The sequence below is a fragment of the Amphichorda felina genome, assembly GCF_050947745.1.
Source record: "Amphichorda felina strain 45539 chromosome Unknown scaffold_2, whole genome shotgun sequence".
Lineage (NCBI taxonomy): Eukaryota > Fungi > Ascomycota > Sordariomycetes > Hypocreales > Bionectriaceae > Amphichorda > Amphichorda felina.
This window is the reverse complement of record NW_028145048.1, coordinates 1748794-1763657: the sequence shown is the minus strand read 5'-3', so window position 1 is coordinate 1763657 and position 14864 is coordinate 1748794. Positions and strand designations below refer to the sequence as shown.

Genomic DNA, 14864 nt, shown 5'->3' with positions numbered 1-14864 from the left:
CTAAGCATTATATAATTGCTTCACCTTCCCTTCGACCACGCAACTCTTCAACCTATACTCGCTTTTATTCACCCCTTTCATGATTCGGCTTGTTCAACCGTGGGAAACAAAGCCCGTCTGCCATTCACAGGAAGACCTCGTTGGGGTTCTTTGATACGGCTTTGGGACCCTCCTCTTTTCTGTTTTTTTTTTTTCCGTTGGAGCGTGGAGACAGCTGGCGTCGTGGAGCTATCAAGGGCGGGGATTGTCTTCATGTAGAGATGCTTGTTTTTGGTCATTGTACGGCGCAACAGGGGTTTGGTGCATTCTTAGGCACGACGACGCACAGACAAATGTCGTTGCAGGATTGGTTCTTTTCCTTTCTCTTTCTTTTTCTTTTTCTTTTTTTTTTGGGGGAGAGGCGATAAGCGGAAACGGGCTCGTTGTATCATGATGCGGAACAGTACGTATTTGCGGCACACACAGAATGCTTTGTACGATACACTCTTCTTCTGCTTCTGCGCCGTAGGGATGAAACATGAGACGAGCGATAAATAGTCCTCATTGACCAATAGACTCGTTTGGAGTATACCTTTCGAAGGCCCTTTTTTGAGAAGTTGAGGATTCTCTATGCCCTAGACGGTGAGGAAATATATTCTCAGAAGAGCCCTCAGTGACTACCAAGGTTAAGCGGTAGTAAAAGAGAATAAGGACTCATTGTGCCTTATACAGGGGATATTTATATTATTCCTCCCGTACACATTAGAATATTCGTCATACATCTGGGCTTTTTTTGTCATAACGTTTACTAATTCCCCGTATATTAGGGGCTATACTAGTTTACTAAATGCTAAGCGCTTTTCTAACGTTGAAGGGTATCATCCAAAACACAATTCGCTATCTAAACAAAGCTCAACTTCATCCCACCTGGTGGATTCGAGTTCCCCTAAACACTCCTAGCTACTTGTCATATATCCGAGCGACCTTGTTGTATGCACAGGGCACATCTTCTGAGCATTACGAAGGACATATGCACTCGCTGCATATAGTCTATGGGCATTCTGTATTGTAACCCTCCTCTCCCCCTGGCTGGCGGGACCCCTACAGCATCGCAACAACAACACCAACATAGCCAAGGAGGATTCCAGCCGTGGTTCTGACAGCAGACCCCGTCTCCTCCTTCCTGTCAGCCGACGGAGTAGCCATGGCGCGTATGCCCCCTTTAGTGGCCGTCTGGGTGGCATCCGTGGCCGTCGCCGGCGGCAGAGGCTTGGCCTTAGTTGTGACCCCCATGCAGTAGTTACTGGCCAGCCTGCGGGCCGAAAACGAGCGGGGGTCCTTGGGGCAGTTATTGTAGCATGTTGAGATGCTACTGTAGGCGATGCAGAGACACTCCTTGTCACTGAAATCACAATCCTGGGCCTGGGGACAGGGGTGGTCAGCCTTTTCTTCTTCCATGGGGAACAAGGGGGAAGGGGATGCACCTTTGGAGTCTCCGTCTCTAGGCATCGGGCGACAACATAGTCTGCCAGACAGTCCGAGTCACCGGTCGCGGCGGGCGGCGCGGCCGCGAGCGAGGAGATGGGAGAGGAGGTGGGCTTAGTGGTCTGGGCGGCGATCCCAGCGGTGAGGCCGACGAGAAGCAGGATGGCCTTCATTCTGAATGATTGATGGTGATGATTATGAGAGAGAAGAGAGAGGAGTTTTGGGATGGGTATTGGTAAAATTATACCTAGAAAGGTGGGCTTAGATGAAGATACTATGGTTATGGAGGGCAAGAAAGGAGGTAGGGGACCCTTTATATATTCGAGAGAAAAGAGGCCCTCCCGCATTTTTGTCCTTTTCACGGGGCAAGACCAAGTCAAAAGTCCCTATTTAGTTGAGGAGGTCAACCAAAAGGGTAGGAGCATGTCTAGAAATAAGGCTTGTGGCGCCTGTCTGGCAAACCTTTTTGGTAGGGCTGATACCTTGATGCCTAGTAATACATATATAGTGACGCCTATGTTTTGCGATTTGGTCTTGCCTGAAACCATCCTTGGCGTTGATGGTAGACGTAATAATCCTCCGTCAAGGATGGGGCTACCTACTAACATGGCGGCCGGTGATAGTATTGTGTTCATCATGGCTTACCATGGACTTCTATATCCCCTAGGTAGGTAGGTACTTATACTAGTACCTATCTTGTATGCTTTCAGGGGGCAAGGTAGCACCTCAAGGATAAGGTACTGCAACCTTGGCGTCGTCAACACTATGGTTCTTGTTAAATTAAGGGGGAGATGTGGACTGCAAAAGGCCACAAGAGTTCCTCTGGCAGTTTCTTGCTGCTTCTCTGGAAAAAGCGTTAACTCCCGAGGAGGCTGTAGGGCGGCTTATTCACTTGACGCTCTCTCAGGCGCTTTAGTGGTTGAGATTGGGGGGCGCGTCAATCTAGTAAATGGCGTGATGCAAATACCTCAAGGTTACTCTGGAGAAGTCGGGAAGCTGCTGAGAACGGGTTCGAGGACGGGTTTGAGAAATGGGTGTTGAGTTAGGAAAATGTGTGCTCTGGCGTTATTACTTCCCAAGCTCTCAGGCCCATGTGAGGCACCCGCTTTCTGTCCGGAGAACGGAAGGCGTTGGTCCGTGCACGCTAGGTATGAATCACTTGCTAGACGCCAGAAAGAGCGATTTGATGAAGACGGGAAGTAAAACCTCAAGTCTAGTCACGTGTCTATCATTTTCTTCGCCGATATCGACGTCGATAATATTCCCAGTTCACACCTGTTCCATGCTCTGGGAACAGAAAATTTGCCAGCCGCTAGTTGAAACCTCCAGATATCACCTCAATGGCACCTGCCGCTGTCGACACCATTGCCCTCACCTCGCTCCCGCTGGTGGCCAGCGGGAAGGTGAGGGAGCTGTATAAGATCAATGACTCGACGCTCCTCATGGCCGTCACCGACCGCATCTCGGCCTTCGACGTCATTCTCGACACGGGTATCCCTTACAAGGGAGCTATTCTCTGCCAAATTTCTGCCCACTGGTTTGACGTCCTGGGTGCCAAGGTCCCCGAGCTCAAGCACCACCTCCTCAGCCTGAAGCCCCCGGCCTCCCCCGAGGTCATCACTCCCGCCGAGGCGGCCCTCCTCAAGGGCCGGTGCCTGCAGGTCCGCGCCCTCAAGGTCTTTCCCATTGAGGTCATTGTTCGCGGATACATCACTGGGAGCGCCTGGTCCGAGTACCAGAAGACGGGCACCGTCCACGGTATGCCCCAGCCCGAGGGCCTGCAGTGCTCCAGCAAGTTCCCCAACGGACCCATCTACACACCCTCGACCAAGGCCCCTGCAGGCGAGTCGGACGTCAACATCTCGCCCGCCCAGGCCCGTGAGATTGTGGGCGACAAGTACGCCGACAAGATCGAGTCGCTGGCCCTGCGTCTGTACTCAGCGGCCCATGAGTATGCTCTGGAGAAGGGGATCGTCGTCGCCGACACCAAGTTCGAGTTTGGTCTCGATGAGGCCACTGACGAGGTCATCCTGATCGATGAGGTGCTGACTCCGGACAGCTCGCGCTTCTGGCCGGCACCGGTGCGTGTGGGAGAGGAACAGCCAAGCTTTGACAAGCAGTTCGTCCGCAAGTACCTGATAGACAATGGGCTCAAGGGCAAGCAGGGGGTTGGCCTGCCTGAGGATGTGGTTCAGGAGACAACTAATAAGTACAAGGAGGTGTTTGAGCGCCTGACTGGGCGCACAATTGATCAGGCTCTGGAGTCTTTGGAAAACTGAGCTTCTCTGGGATCCACGAGGAAGGAAAATCGAGAAAAATGACCCGGTTGGAACGAAGACAATGTTCATGAGTCGATAGTTATAGAGACATATCCCGCAATGATGAAGATGCCTCGCTTTGCCCATGCTAGCATGCTGCATCTTACAAAAATTACAGGAGAGCCTCCCGTTTTCCCCAGTAAGAGAGAGTCTCCTAGGCAGCTTGAGAAGCAGCCGGGAGCTTAGTATCGACGGTGGCCGAACCTAATTTGTTATCGGAGTTGCGCCTTGCATGAGGCTGGAAGGCATTGAAACAACCTATGGAATGATGGATACCTATACCTTGAGCCTTTTTGAGTCTTTGTTGGTGCCTGTGGATAGATATATTATGGGTTGATGTCTGGCTTGGTTGAGTTCCCTGTTGTGGTGGATGTGGATCGGAAGCAGCTGCGTCATTCTCCCAGTCCCTGGCAGTTGGTTGCCCCTCCAAGGCTCCGAACCCCCAACCTCAACTTCACCTGAACCCCACGTTTCGAAACTGCTTTACCCATCCGTCCTCCCCAACGCTACTTCAACGCCTCGACGGCTCTTGAAATCCCTGGACACGCGACATCAACAGCCGCAATGGCATCCCCCTCCATCACCATCGACCGCATCTTTGCGGCTGCTCCCGCAACTACGAGAGGTCAGCCAACACAGCTCTCTGCTGATTCCAAGGGCCAGCGTTTGGCTTACGCCGTAAGCCAACCCCCCATTACCAGCCCATAACGGTTTCCTTCGAGCCTTAATCACTCACCGTCCTGGTAAACTCTAGTCTGGAAAGTCTATATTTGTCCGCTCTATCGACAACCCCGCCGACTGCAAGGAGTACACTGGCCACACAGCACCCACCACTGTTGCCCGCTTCTCACCCAATGGCTTCAAGGTGGCAAGTGGCGATGCCTCTGGTATGCTGCGTGTCTGGGAACCTGAGAGCATCGAGAGCACTAGGGGCGAGTACGGCATCATCTCGGGGCGACTGAACGACATTGCCTGGGATGGCGAGTCCCAGCGCATCATAGCTGTCGGCGACGGTCGCGAGCAGTTCGGGCGATGCATTACGGCTGACAGCGGCAACTCGGTTGGAGAGATCATAGGGCACTCCAAATCGGTCAACGCTGTGGCTATGAAGGCCCAGCGCCCGTTCCGGGCCGCCACGGTTGGTGACGATGGCAACATGGTCTTCTACCACGGCGCGCCCTACAAGTTCAAAGAGAAGCACACTCTCCACAAGAACTTTGCCCTCGGCGCATCTTATTCTCCAGATGGGTCTATTCTGGTTACCGTCGGAGCAGACAAGCGCATACAGCTGTATGATGGCAAGACGGGTGAGCCTACCAAGAGCATTGGCGAGGGTGAGCATACTGGCAGTATTTTTGCCGCTTCCTGGTCACAAGATGGCAAGAAGTTTGCTACTGCGAGTGCAGACCAGACGGTTAAGCTCTGGGACGTAGAGGCTGGCACCGTCATCCAGACATGGAAGTTTGGTGACGGAGTCAGCGTGCGTGACCAGCAGATGGGGGTTGTCATTCCTCACGGCCGCTCTGATGGTCTCATCATTAGCGTTAATCTGGCTGGTGAGCTGACGTACCTCAATGAGGGAAAGCCTGACCCTGTGAAAATTGTCCAGGGGCATAGCAAGGCTATTACGGCGTTGGGAGCCGGGTCGGATGGCAAGGGCACCACGCTATGGTCTGGGAGCTTTGATGGTCGGGTGTGCCACTGGGATGTCAAGACAGGGATTTCCACGACGGTAGACGGCCAGCAACACACGAATCAGGTGGCGCAGTTTGCGGGCGATGGAGGAAAGACATACAGCGTCGGCTGGGATGACACCCTGAGGACCATCGATGAGTCTGCTAAGACCTTCTTGGGCGAGTCGATAAAGTTGTCTGCGCAACCCAAAGATGCCTCCGCTTCAAAGGGAATCTTGTATGTGGCCACCGCCTCCGGTGTCGCAATCTACTCAGGTGGCAAGCTTCTGAAGGAGCATAGCCTGAACTATTCTCCGGGAGCTATCGCTGCTTCTGGATCTATTGTTGCCATTGGCGCCGATGAGAATTCCGTCAAGATATTTAAGGGGGATTCGAGCGGCAACCTCCAGGAGACCAAGTCCATCCAGAACCCGACCGGCACCATCTCGGCACTAGCATTCTCCAAGGATGGCTCGCATCTTGCAGCGGGCAACAGTGTTGGCAAAATTTACGTGTACAAGACGGACACTTGGGAGGTCGCCTCAGATCGCTGGTCGGCCCACACGGCCCGGGTGACCTGTATCTCCTGGGATGACACAGGAGCTTACGCTGCCAGTGGTAGCTTGGACACCAATGTCTTTGTCTGGTGTCTTGAGAAGAAGTACCAGGGCAAGCGTATCAAGGCCGCCAATGCCCACAAAGATGGTGTGAACGGCATCTGTTGGGTAGAGGGAGGAAACGTTGCGAGCGGGGGAGGCGATGTTACTGTGAAGATCTGGAAAGTGCAAAACCTACCGTGAAGGGAGACCACCTTTGATGAATTTTCCAAAAGCAAAAAAAGAAAAGGATTGTATTAGATCGTCTAAACTTTGAGTCAGCTGGTCCGATATTTGACCTGTACCTAGAGCGCCAGAAGCCGAACTCCCGCCAAGGGTATCATTGATAGTATAGCAAGCATGAAGCGATTTCCTCGTATTTTCCTGGGCATCTCCGTTCCGACTTGTCCATATGCCTAGTGCAGCCCACTCACAGAGGAGAAGGACCGCAGAGTAAGCGCCAAATTGCCCAGCGCCTAGTCGAGGGTCATTTGGGAAACCTCCTCCTTCTGCACCTCGTGGAGCCGCAATTCCCAAAGACTGGCACTCCGGCCGGGATCATTTGGCGGCCAGCGCGACTTGTTCTCTTCCCAGAGAAGCTCCGTCTTATGGATGGCTTCCCGGAGATGCTCGAGCCTTGTTTAATGAGTTAGATGAGCGCACGTAATACGGGGGAAGGGTGGACATACTTCGTGGTGCTGCGGATGGCGTAGCCCTCGTTCCCAAGGTGTTCGGCCAGTTCTGTCTGGTGGTTATCGAGTAATTGCGTGTTGGGCACGACAATGATGGGGAGGCCGAGCTTCCAGGCGTCCAGGATCGTTCCCGTTCCTGGAGGTTGTCAGACCGATGGATGTATGGAAATGCAATGAACATACCAGCATGCGATATGACCAGCCCCAGGCGTCGATGCCTTGAGACGGGTTTGCAGAGCATCATCTCCTCCTTCATCAGGTTCTTGCTGGTCTCCAAGACTTCAACCGTCATCCCCGCGGGGACGTCATCGACATGGGATGAGAGCTCGGCGCTGGCCCAGGCGATGTCTGGCCCGCATTGGATTCGCAGCGCAGTGAAGCCCTGAGAGCTGAGATAGTCCCAGAAGGCAGGGCGCAAGACGACTCTGGTGAGCTCCTCAAAGCCGACGGTGGCCCCGACGGTCACCAGACAATTTCGCTCCAAAAATTTAGAAGGGCCTGGCATTTTGGGCCGATCTAGTGGTTTTGAGGAAAAATAACAAAGGCTGATAGAGTAAGTTCACGAGTTCTATGCTGAAGCTCTAGGTGCACACAATAGTTCAGGTACGTACCTACTTGGTGCTGCCCTTCGGTGAACTGGGCTGACCGGGGCTGGCATGGGGCCGGTGAATGGGCAGGGGGCGGAGAAACTGCGGCTAATAATTGAGGCCGGTCCAACCTCTAGCCATCTTGGCCAAATTTTCGGGAATGGTGCATTGGTGACTTCCTCACGCGTCCACCTTCCCCTCGACCAAGCTTTGGCCGTCGCCTCCTCATTGAACCGGCATGGCTTCGGCTTCGGCATCAAGCGCCACGCGGCTATGCGTTCTGGCGTGCCGACAGGCCCCTCGACTCAAGGCAATTCCTCGCCGCGCTCCACGCCTCACCAGCACCTACACCGTTTCGCGACGAGCCTTCACCACGAGCCCTGCGAGATGGGAGGACGAACCTCCAAAGATGGACCAGCAGCCGGCCAGCAAGGCCTCGGACTCCCCTTCTGGCGGGGGCAATGTCGAGGCTGCTCCCGAACCTAGTTCATCGACCCCAATGGCCATGAATATCGCGGGCGACAACCTTGAGCTGCAGAGCTTAGAAATCCTCGACACGACGGCCAGGGAGCACGGCTACAAGACTTTCGAAGAGTATATTAGTGGCACTCTGGATGACCCCAATGGCCCTAACGACCTGAGGAAGGAAAGAGAATTTGAGGCCAGCATCGCTACGATCGACACTGTGAAGCCGGATCCGAAATCATTCTGGCACGACGAGGATGATCCCGAAATGGACTGCGAAGAAGTCGAGACAGTAAATGAAGATGACATGACTGAGATGGCCCACGCAAAGTTGGAGGAGATTAAGGAGATGAGGCACTACGAGCGGCTGGCAGTCTGGGAACTGCCTCTGCTATCCAGTATGTCACCAGCGGCGGCCGGCCCCTACGCCTATCACCTTTGAAAAGAGAGAACAGAAAGCTAACTAAGTGCGCGCAACTTCAGAGCTAGCCAAGCCCTTCGTGCCACCTTCGGAAAACCAACCTCTGCGATGGCGGTACACGACCTACTTTGGCGACTCCCACCCCGCCGAGAAGAAGGTGGTGGTGCAGTTTGCGCCGGACGACCTGAAGCTCACCAAGGTGCAGACGGACAAGCTCAAGAAGCTGGCGGGCACCCGGTACAACCCGGAGACGGAGCTGGTCAAGATGAGCTGCGAGAGCTACGACTACCAGGCGCAGAACAAGCGCTACCTGCTCAGCGTGATCGACGGCCTGGTGGCTGAGGCTAAGGACGGCAAGGACACGTTCGAGGACGTGCCGCTGGACACGCGCCACCACGTGGTCAAGCCCAAGGCCCGCTTCCCCAAGGAGTGGTTGATGACGGAGGAGCGGCGCAAGTTCCTCGACGACACCCGTGAGCGCCTCCAGCTGGCCGAGGTCAAGAGGATGGAGAGCGGCCAGATTGTGGACGGCAAGGAGGCCATCGAGGGCTACCTGTTGGAGAAGATGAAGGAGGAGCAGGAGAAGGAGGCCAAGGTTGCGGAGCTGGTCGGGGCGCCGGCAAGGTCGAATGCGAGATCGACGGCGCGCGCTAGGAGGCCGTAAGAGGCGCAACGCCTAATATTGTATTATAGTACATGTTTTCAGAGGGGCATATGTGTACGATTTGGCGGATGCCCACCATGATACAGACAACCATGTTGTACATTAGTAGACTCACAAAACTACTGCAACTATCCGTACTCGGAACTCTATACGAGTAAATGTTGGCTTGAACTGTTGCTGGCCGGGTACTACCCGTTATGTGCGAAATAGTTAGGTACGTACGTAGTAATGTGCCGTACGGAGGAGGTATGAAATTGTCGGAATGATTCCGGGGTGGACATCGTGGCATGGGGCTCGCAATGCATAGTCTGCCCAACCAGACGTCCGCTGAGGACCTACCTTATAAGAAATATCATGCATGCATGGCAGTGATGGAAGCACTATCGGTAGCTAACACAAGCAACGCTGCTCTTTAATCTTAAAATGATTAGGCATTACCGAGAGCCTCGCAAAATCCCCACCGAAAGAGGCTTAGCTGGCTGCAGACTGGAGTCTTGACGGCGGTAGTGTGGATGTGCCGACTCCGTTCCGGGACAACCTTTGAACACGATGGTGACTGGAAGTTGCTGGGCACGTTGGAGGAGGCGTTTCCAGCGTTTCCACAGGGGGCAAGTGATTCGTAGAGGCTTGGGGGAGCCTAGGCTGCCTCGGCAGGTCAGGGGGGGGTTGCTGATGCGGAGAAGGCCAAGTGTGGAGGGTGGTTGAGTGACCTGAGTCGGCCGGGTCGGTCGACACCACTGCAAGGTAGCGAGACAAGGCACTGTGGTGTCTTGCAGAGAAACCACCTGGACCCCTGGGCACGAGGGGACGATGTAATGGTGGTAAGTACGGATAGTGGAGGCGCACATGGACCGAGGTGAACGCCCATGTGCGGGGGAGCCTAGTGGTAGGTACTAGCTACTAAGGTTGCGCACCGTCTCGGGGGTGTCTCGGGCACTGTTCAGTAGGCTGTAGGTACAATGTGGACGGGACGCTATAGGCCAAATCCAGGCCAGTTCCAGGTCAGTTCGAAGCCAAATCCAGGCCAATTCCAGTGCAAAGGAGATGGCCATGTCTACAGCTGGTCGGCAATCCCCACTGATAATTCTTTCGTCACTGGGGGCAGGGAGGTGGAAGGGTCGGAACACCTCCCTTCCCATGCAGCCATGGGTTTGCGCCTGTCAAGTCTGGACGGTTCGACCGAGTGAGTCCCTTTTAACTCCTCCACATCGCCAGGAAGCTCCATTTCCTAAACTTTTCAAAGCTCCTGCGCGTTGGGGGACTTGGATCTCGACCCAGCACGTACTATTCCCGACCACAAGAGTCTCGCCACCCTTGATCCAACGCTTCTGACCACTGCGACCAGACAACTTATCAACACCGCCAACCAGTCTAGGAGCCTCTGGGAGCCCCGACGCAACTCATACTCACCATGGCGTCCAAGCAACTATCCATCCCGGCCTTCGAGGCCACCCCCATTGAGGAAATCACCGCCGCCTACCACACCCTGAGCAAGACGTACCGCTCCGGCCGCACCAAGGACATCCAGTTTCGCCTCAAGCAGCTCCGCAAGTTCTACTGGGCCGTCTGCGACCTCGAAGATCTCATGAAGGAGTCCCTCTACAAGGACCTGCATAAGTGCGCGCATGAGGGCGTTCTCACCGAGATCAGCTGGTGCAAGGGCGAGGCTCTCGACCTGATCAACAACCTCGAGAGGTGGTCCAAGGACGAGGCAGTCGAAAATATCCCCGCGGCTATGTGGCTCATGAAGCACCGTATCCATTATGAGCCCCTGGGTGTCGTCCTCGTCATTGGTGCCTTCAACTACCCCTTCCAGCTCACTCTTCTCCCATTCCTCGGCGCCGTCGCCGCTGGCAACACGGTCATCATCAAGCCCTCCGAGCACTCCCCGCACTCGGCCATGGTCATGAAGATGATCCTCGAGAGACTCGACCCCGAGTGCTACTTCACTGTCAACGGTGCGCTCCCCGCGTCCCAGGCTCTTCTCAACCTCAAGTTCGGCAAGATTGCCTTTACTGGCGGCCGAACCGTGGGCACCATCATCGCTAAGAAGGCGGCCGAGACGTTGACGCCCGTCCTTCTCGAACTCGGTGGCCAGAACCCGGCCTTCATCACCAAGAACGGCAATGTCGAGCTCGCGGCCCGGCGCCTTCTCTGGGGCAAGACCACCAATGGGGGTCAGGTCTGCCTTTCGCACAACTACGCTTTCGTCGAGCGCCCCGTCGTCGACAGGTTTATTGCGGAGCTCAATAAACAGTATAAAGTATTCTTCCCCAAGGGCGCTCAGGCGAGCCCGGACTACTGCCGCATCGTCAACAAGGCCAGCTATGACCGCATCAAGGGCATGCTGGACAAGACTAGCGGAAAGATTGTTATGGGCGGCGCCACGGACGAGGCCGACCTCTATATCGAGCCGACGGCTGTGCTCATGGACAAGATGGACTCCAACGACAGCATGATTGCCGACGAGAGCTTCGGTCCCATCTGGTCCATCGTGCCTTTTGACAACCTCGATGATGCCATCAACTTTGCCAACGAGGTCGACCCCACGCCTCTCTCAATGTTCACCTTCGGAAGTGATGCCGAGAACGAGAAAGGTACGTCGCAATTTGTGTTTTGCGCTAATTCGCAGACATAGCCACTGACATTGGACATTTCTAGTCATGAACAGCATAACCTCTGGAGGTGCCACCGTCAACGACACCTTTACTCACGCCTCGGTCCATACGGCACCTTTCGGCGGCGTTGGCTACTCCGGTATGGGCAACTACCACGGCGTCCACTCCTTCAAGTCCTTTAGCCACGCCCGAACCATTGCTCGCGTCCCTAGCTGGGTCGATAGGCTCCTGCGCGTCCGCTACATGCCGTACCAATCCAAGGACCTTGCCCAGTTCCAGGCCTTGAATCGTAAGAAGATGAACTTTGACCGTGACGGCAACGTCAACCAGGGTCTGGGGTACTGGCTTGGCCTCATCTTCGGCCTCGGAAGCTCCGGCGCAAAGGGTGCTGCTCTCAGGTGGGGTTTCCTTCTAGTCCTAGCTGTGTCTCTTGGGCTGAAGAAGAAGTCGATAGGCCTGTAACGAATGGAACGAATGGATCTGCTGCTCCTGACGCAAGGAATGGGGCTTAAGTTACTACTCTGTAGCTATAACAGGCCGTGTATATTGGGAGGATGATGTAATATCTACGAGGGAACTGAAGTCCCCGACTTAGCGTATATCCAAGCACCGTTTTATTTGTATCTTGATACCAAAGCTAATTTGATCTATCCTTTCCCGGTCCTTTGCAGATGCAGGTCCAAGTCGCACAGCATGAGTTTCTGCCTGGACATCTGTTGTACAAAAAGAACACGGTACTATTATCGTACCTTATCGTAGTAGTATTATCAATTGACAGGCAGTGGCACATCAAAGTTTATACTTGCGTAAATCGCATGATATTTGCATTAATGACTAGAGAGCAGAGCTGCTAGTCTCTTGCCTCTTTCTCCGCCTAGGTACAAGTCATCTTCTACCGATTCCCTCCCCAGTTCGACAGCCTCGTTGTAGCCCTTTGTAACCATGTCCTCGTCGACACGCAGCCCATTCTCCACGAGCGCCAGGATGACACTACGCAGACGCGCAATCTCGCGCATCGTCTGCACCTCGAGGCTGTCGTTCTGGCTCGAGTACACCTTGCTGCTCACGCTCTCCTCCATACGGTTGATGCCCGCGGCCTCGGCGGCGACGTCGCTCTCAATGTGCTTGCAGATCCAGATATAGCCGTTGACGCCTAGCAGCACCTCGACCTTGCCGCCCGCGTTGGCCGTCTCCATGGTCCAGACCTGGCGCTTGGCGCGCACGACGCCAGCGCCGCCGCCTGTGCCGCTGACGCTGACGAAGACGCCGTTGCGCAGCTTGCCGTAGCGCAGGCTGCGCGTGTGCAGGCTCGCGGCGCCGTCCTGGTGCAGTTGCTGCACCTCGGCCGCCACCAGGTCGCCCTCGGCGAAGAAGCTGCGGATCTGCAGCTCGTCCGTCTCGGTGCGCTTGCGCAGGATCCCGCCGGGGAGGTTGATGGCCGAGATCTGCAGGATGGCGAGCTGCGACGCCGCCACGTCCACGCGCCACCGCTTGGCCTGCACCTCGACGATGCGCCCGACTACCAGGTCGCCAATCTCAGGCGTGTAGCGGGCGCGCAGGGGCCGCACCGAGAGGAGCTTGTTGGTCTTGGTGAGGGTGCCGGCTAGCGAGGAGGTGATGCAGGAGGAATCAGCGGGCACGTATGTACCGTGGCCGCTTAAAAGAACATGTGTATTAGATTCAAGTCCTCGGTTTTTAGGTGACGTTATATGGGACGGGAAGGCTTACCGCATCCATTGGGGGTTGGAGGTGATGACGGTGCCGGGGGTGAGGATCTCATCGCTTATGCCGTCCTCTTGTACATCTGCGCCGCCTTCGGAATCCGAATCTGAGTCTGAGTCTGCCGCGGCGGGTGGCCGTTGAGGCGCTGGCTGGGGGTTGAGGATGGTGATGGGCATCTTGATGCCGGAGGTGAAGTGAGCGAAGGCTCTGCTGGAATCGGTGCCCTTCGAAGCAGGATGTGTTCTGTCGGTGGCTATAGTGGGAATATGAGGTAGCCTAGTATATATCGATGTATTTGGCCTGGTTTACAGCCGTGAGTATTTGCGAGTGTCTGGGTCGTGTGTTGTTGGGTTGTATGGAGGAGTATGAGAGTCACCAATGTGAAGATTTTTGGGTGAGGTGAAAGACGCCTTGCTGCGTTAAGCTACCACCAGTGAAGTACCTATACACCAACAACAAAGTAACTTGGCAAACAGCAATGCCGATTTCGACGTAGGTTTAAAAAGAAAACCACAGTAAGGAATACTATGGAAATTCATGTAAATCGTCGGAATTCTACGTGTTTACCGTTGGCTGCGGCGTCACCTGGTTTGGGTATGAGTTAGGCCAAGTCCATGTTACCTAGCGATGCTGCTCTTCACATCGTTGTGGTTGTTGTATGTGGATCATCGAAGCCCTTGGTGCTTCTTTTATCTGATTAAGAACGAGTATTTGGTCTTGGAGATAACTTTTGTACAAATTTGAACTGCTGGAGGGTATCTTCCAACTTCCAGATGCTTCCCCTACAACGCCTGCATAATGTACATCCGAAGAGGACCATATAATCTCAGCCCCAAGTTTATTCGAGCGGCTAAGGGCGCTCCACCAGCATATATCGTACAAATAGTGGTATACAGGAGGATTGCGTAGGTACTCATTCGTCGCATATCCTCGTCGTGCATTTCGTAGTTCGGGGCCAATGTTGCGAAATTGGCCCCTGAATTTCGGGATAGTATCGTGCCGGCCGAGCAGTCCCATTCGTTCTTGGTTTATTTGTACGCTCGCCAGACCCCCATCCATAGGAGACCCAGTGATATGCCCACGATTCCGGTCTTTCGGCTCCTCATTCCAAACATCGAGTTGCTCTGGAGAATCTTGGCTCGTTGCTTCTCGAGCTGCGACATCCCAGAGAAGTAGCTGTACGCGGCAAGACCGACAAAGGTACAGGTGCCTGAATTGTCATGTTAGCGACTGCGTAGAAGGTTTGTCCTGCGCCGAGAAACTTGCCGACGATCTTGCAGCCCAGGCAGTCATCCTCTCGGTCTCGGCGAAGGACATCCTGGAACTTCTCGGGCCTCTCCAAGGACTGGAGGGTGGGAATGTTATCTGCGCCCATCCTGCAAATGTATCGGAGCCGGAAAACCCCCAACTCGGAGCTTTCGAATGAGGCAACTTGGTCACGAAACCGCTCTGGAGATCAGGCGATCTGAGAACTGGAGGAATGCGAAAGCCGCTGCAGGGACCTTCAAGTGCAATTGGCAATTGGCCAAGACTGATTACTCAGCTGCACTAACATTTAATTTCGTCATGGTCACCTCCATCGGCGTCGCAGTGGGATGCCCAATGCCAAGCTCGCTGCTCCAGCTGAACCAGCGCTCATCCCAC

At 54.7% G+C, this 14864-nt stretch overlaps 7 protein-coding genes across 7 annotated transcripts; 4 read left to right on the top strand and 3 right to left on the bottom strand.

The window, feature by feature from the left end:
* Positions 1–1080: 1080 nt before the first annotated feature.
* ACO1O0_002109 (uncharacterized protein) lies at positions 1081–1637 on the bottom strand (the record flags this gene model as incomplete). Its single annotated transcript, XM_083191586.1, has 2 exons — positions 1081–1401; positions 1464–1637. 2 exons carry the CDS (start codon positions 1635–1637, stop codon positions 1081–1083), a joined length of 495 nt encoding a protein of 164 aa, XP_083052800.1.
* A 1167-nt stretch (positions 1638–2804) lies between these two features.
* Positions 2805–3743, top strand: ADE1 (phosphoribosylaminoimidazolesuccinocarboxamide synthase; the record flags this gene model as incomplete). Its single annotated transcript, XM_083191585.1, has 1 exon — positions 2805–3743. One exon carries the CDS (start codon positions 2805–2807, stop codon positions 3741–3743), a length of 939 nt encoding a protein of 312 aa, XP_083052799.1.
* A 603-nt stretch (positions 3744–4346) lies between these two features.
* On the top strand, positions 4347–6255 carry AIP1 (WD40-repeat-containing domain protein; the record flags this gene model as incomplete). Its single annotated transcript, XM_083191584.1, has 2 exons — positions 4347–4460; positions 4537–6255. 2 exons carry the CDS (start codon positions 4347–4349, stop codon positions 6253–6255), a joined length of 1833 nt encoding a protein of 610 aa, XP_083052798.1.
* A 272-nt stretch (positions 6256–6527) lies between these two features.
* On the bottom strand, positions 6528–7248 carry ALG13 (N-acetylglucosaminyldiphosphodolichol N-acetylglucosaminyltransferase catalytic subunit ALG13; the record flags this gene model as incomplete). Its single annotated transcript, XM_083191583.1, has 3 exons — positions 6528–6687; positions 6741–6879; positions 6927–7248. 3 exons carry the CDS (start codon positions 7246–7248, stop codon positions 6528–6530), a joined length of 621 nt encoding a protein of 206 aa, XP_083052797.1.
* Positions 7249–7739: 491 nt separating this feature from the next.
* RSM24 (mitochondrial 37S ribosomal protein mS35) lies at positions 7740–8880 on the top strand (the record flags this gene model as incomplete). The annotated part of the gene is made up of 2 exons (XM_083191582.1): positions 7740–8193; positions 8279–8880. 2 exons carry the CDS (start codon positions 7740–7742, stop codon positions 8878–8880), a joined length of 1056 nt encoding a protein of 351 aa, XP_083052796.1.
* Positions 8881–10291: 1411 nt separating this feature from the next.
* On the top strand, positions 10292–11960 carry HFD1 (Aldehyde/histidinol dehydrogenase; the record flags this gene model as incomplete). Its single annotated transcript, XM_083191581.1, has 2 exons — positions 10292–11477; positions 11542–11960. 2 exons carry the CDS (start codon positions 10292–10294, stop codon positions 11958–11960), a joined length of 1605 nt encoding a protein of 534 aa, XP_083052795.1.
* Positions 11961–12325: 365 nt separating this feature from the next.
* Positions 12326–13396, bottom strand: rrp4 (exosome non-catalytic core subunit RRP4; the record flags this gene model as incomplete). Its single annotated transcript, XM_083191580.1, has 2 exons — positions 12326–13154; positions 13227–13396. The coding sequence occupies 2 exons, from the start codon at positions 13394–13396 to the stop codon at positions 12326–12328; spliced, it is 999 nt and encodes a 332-aa protein (XP_083052794.1).
* Positions 13397–14864: the final 1468 nt, after the last annotated feature.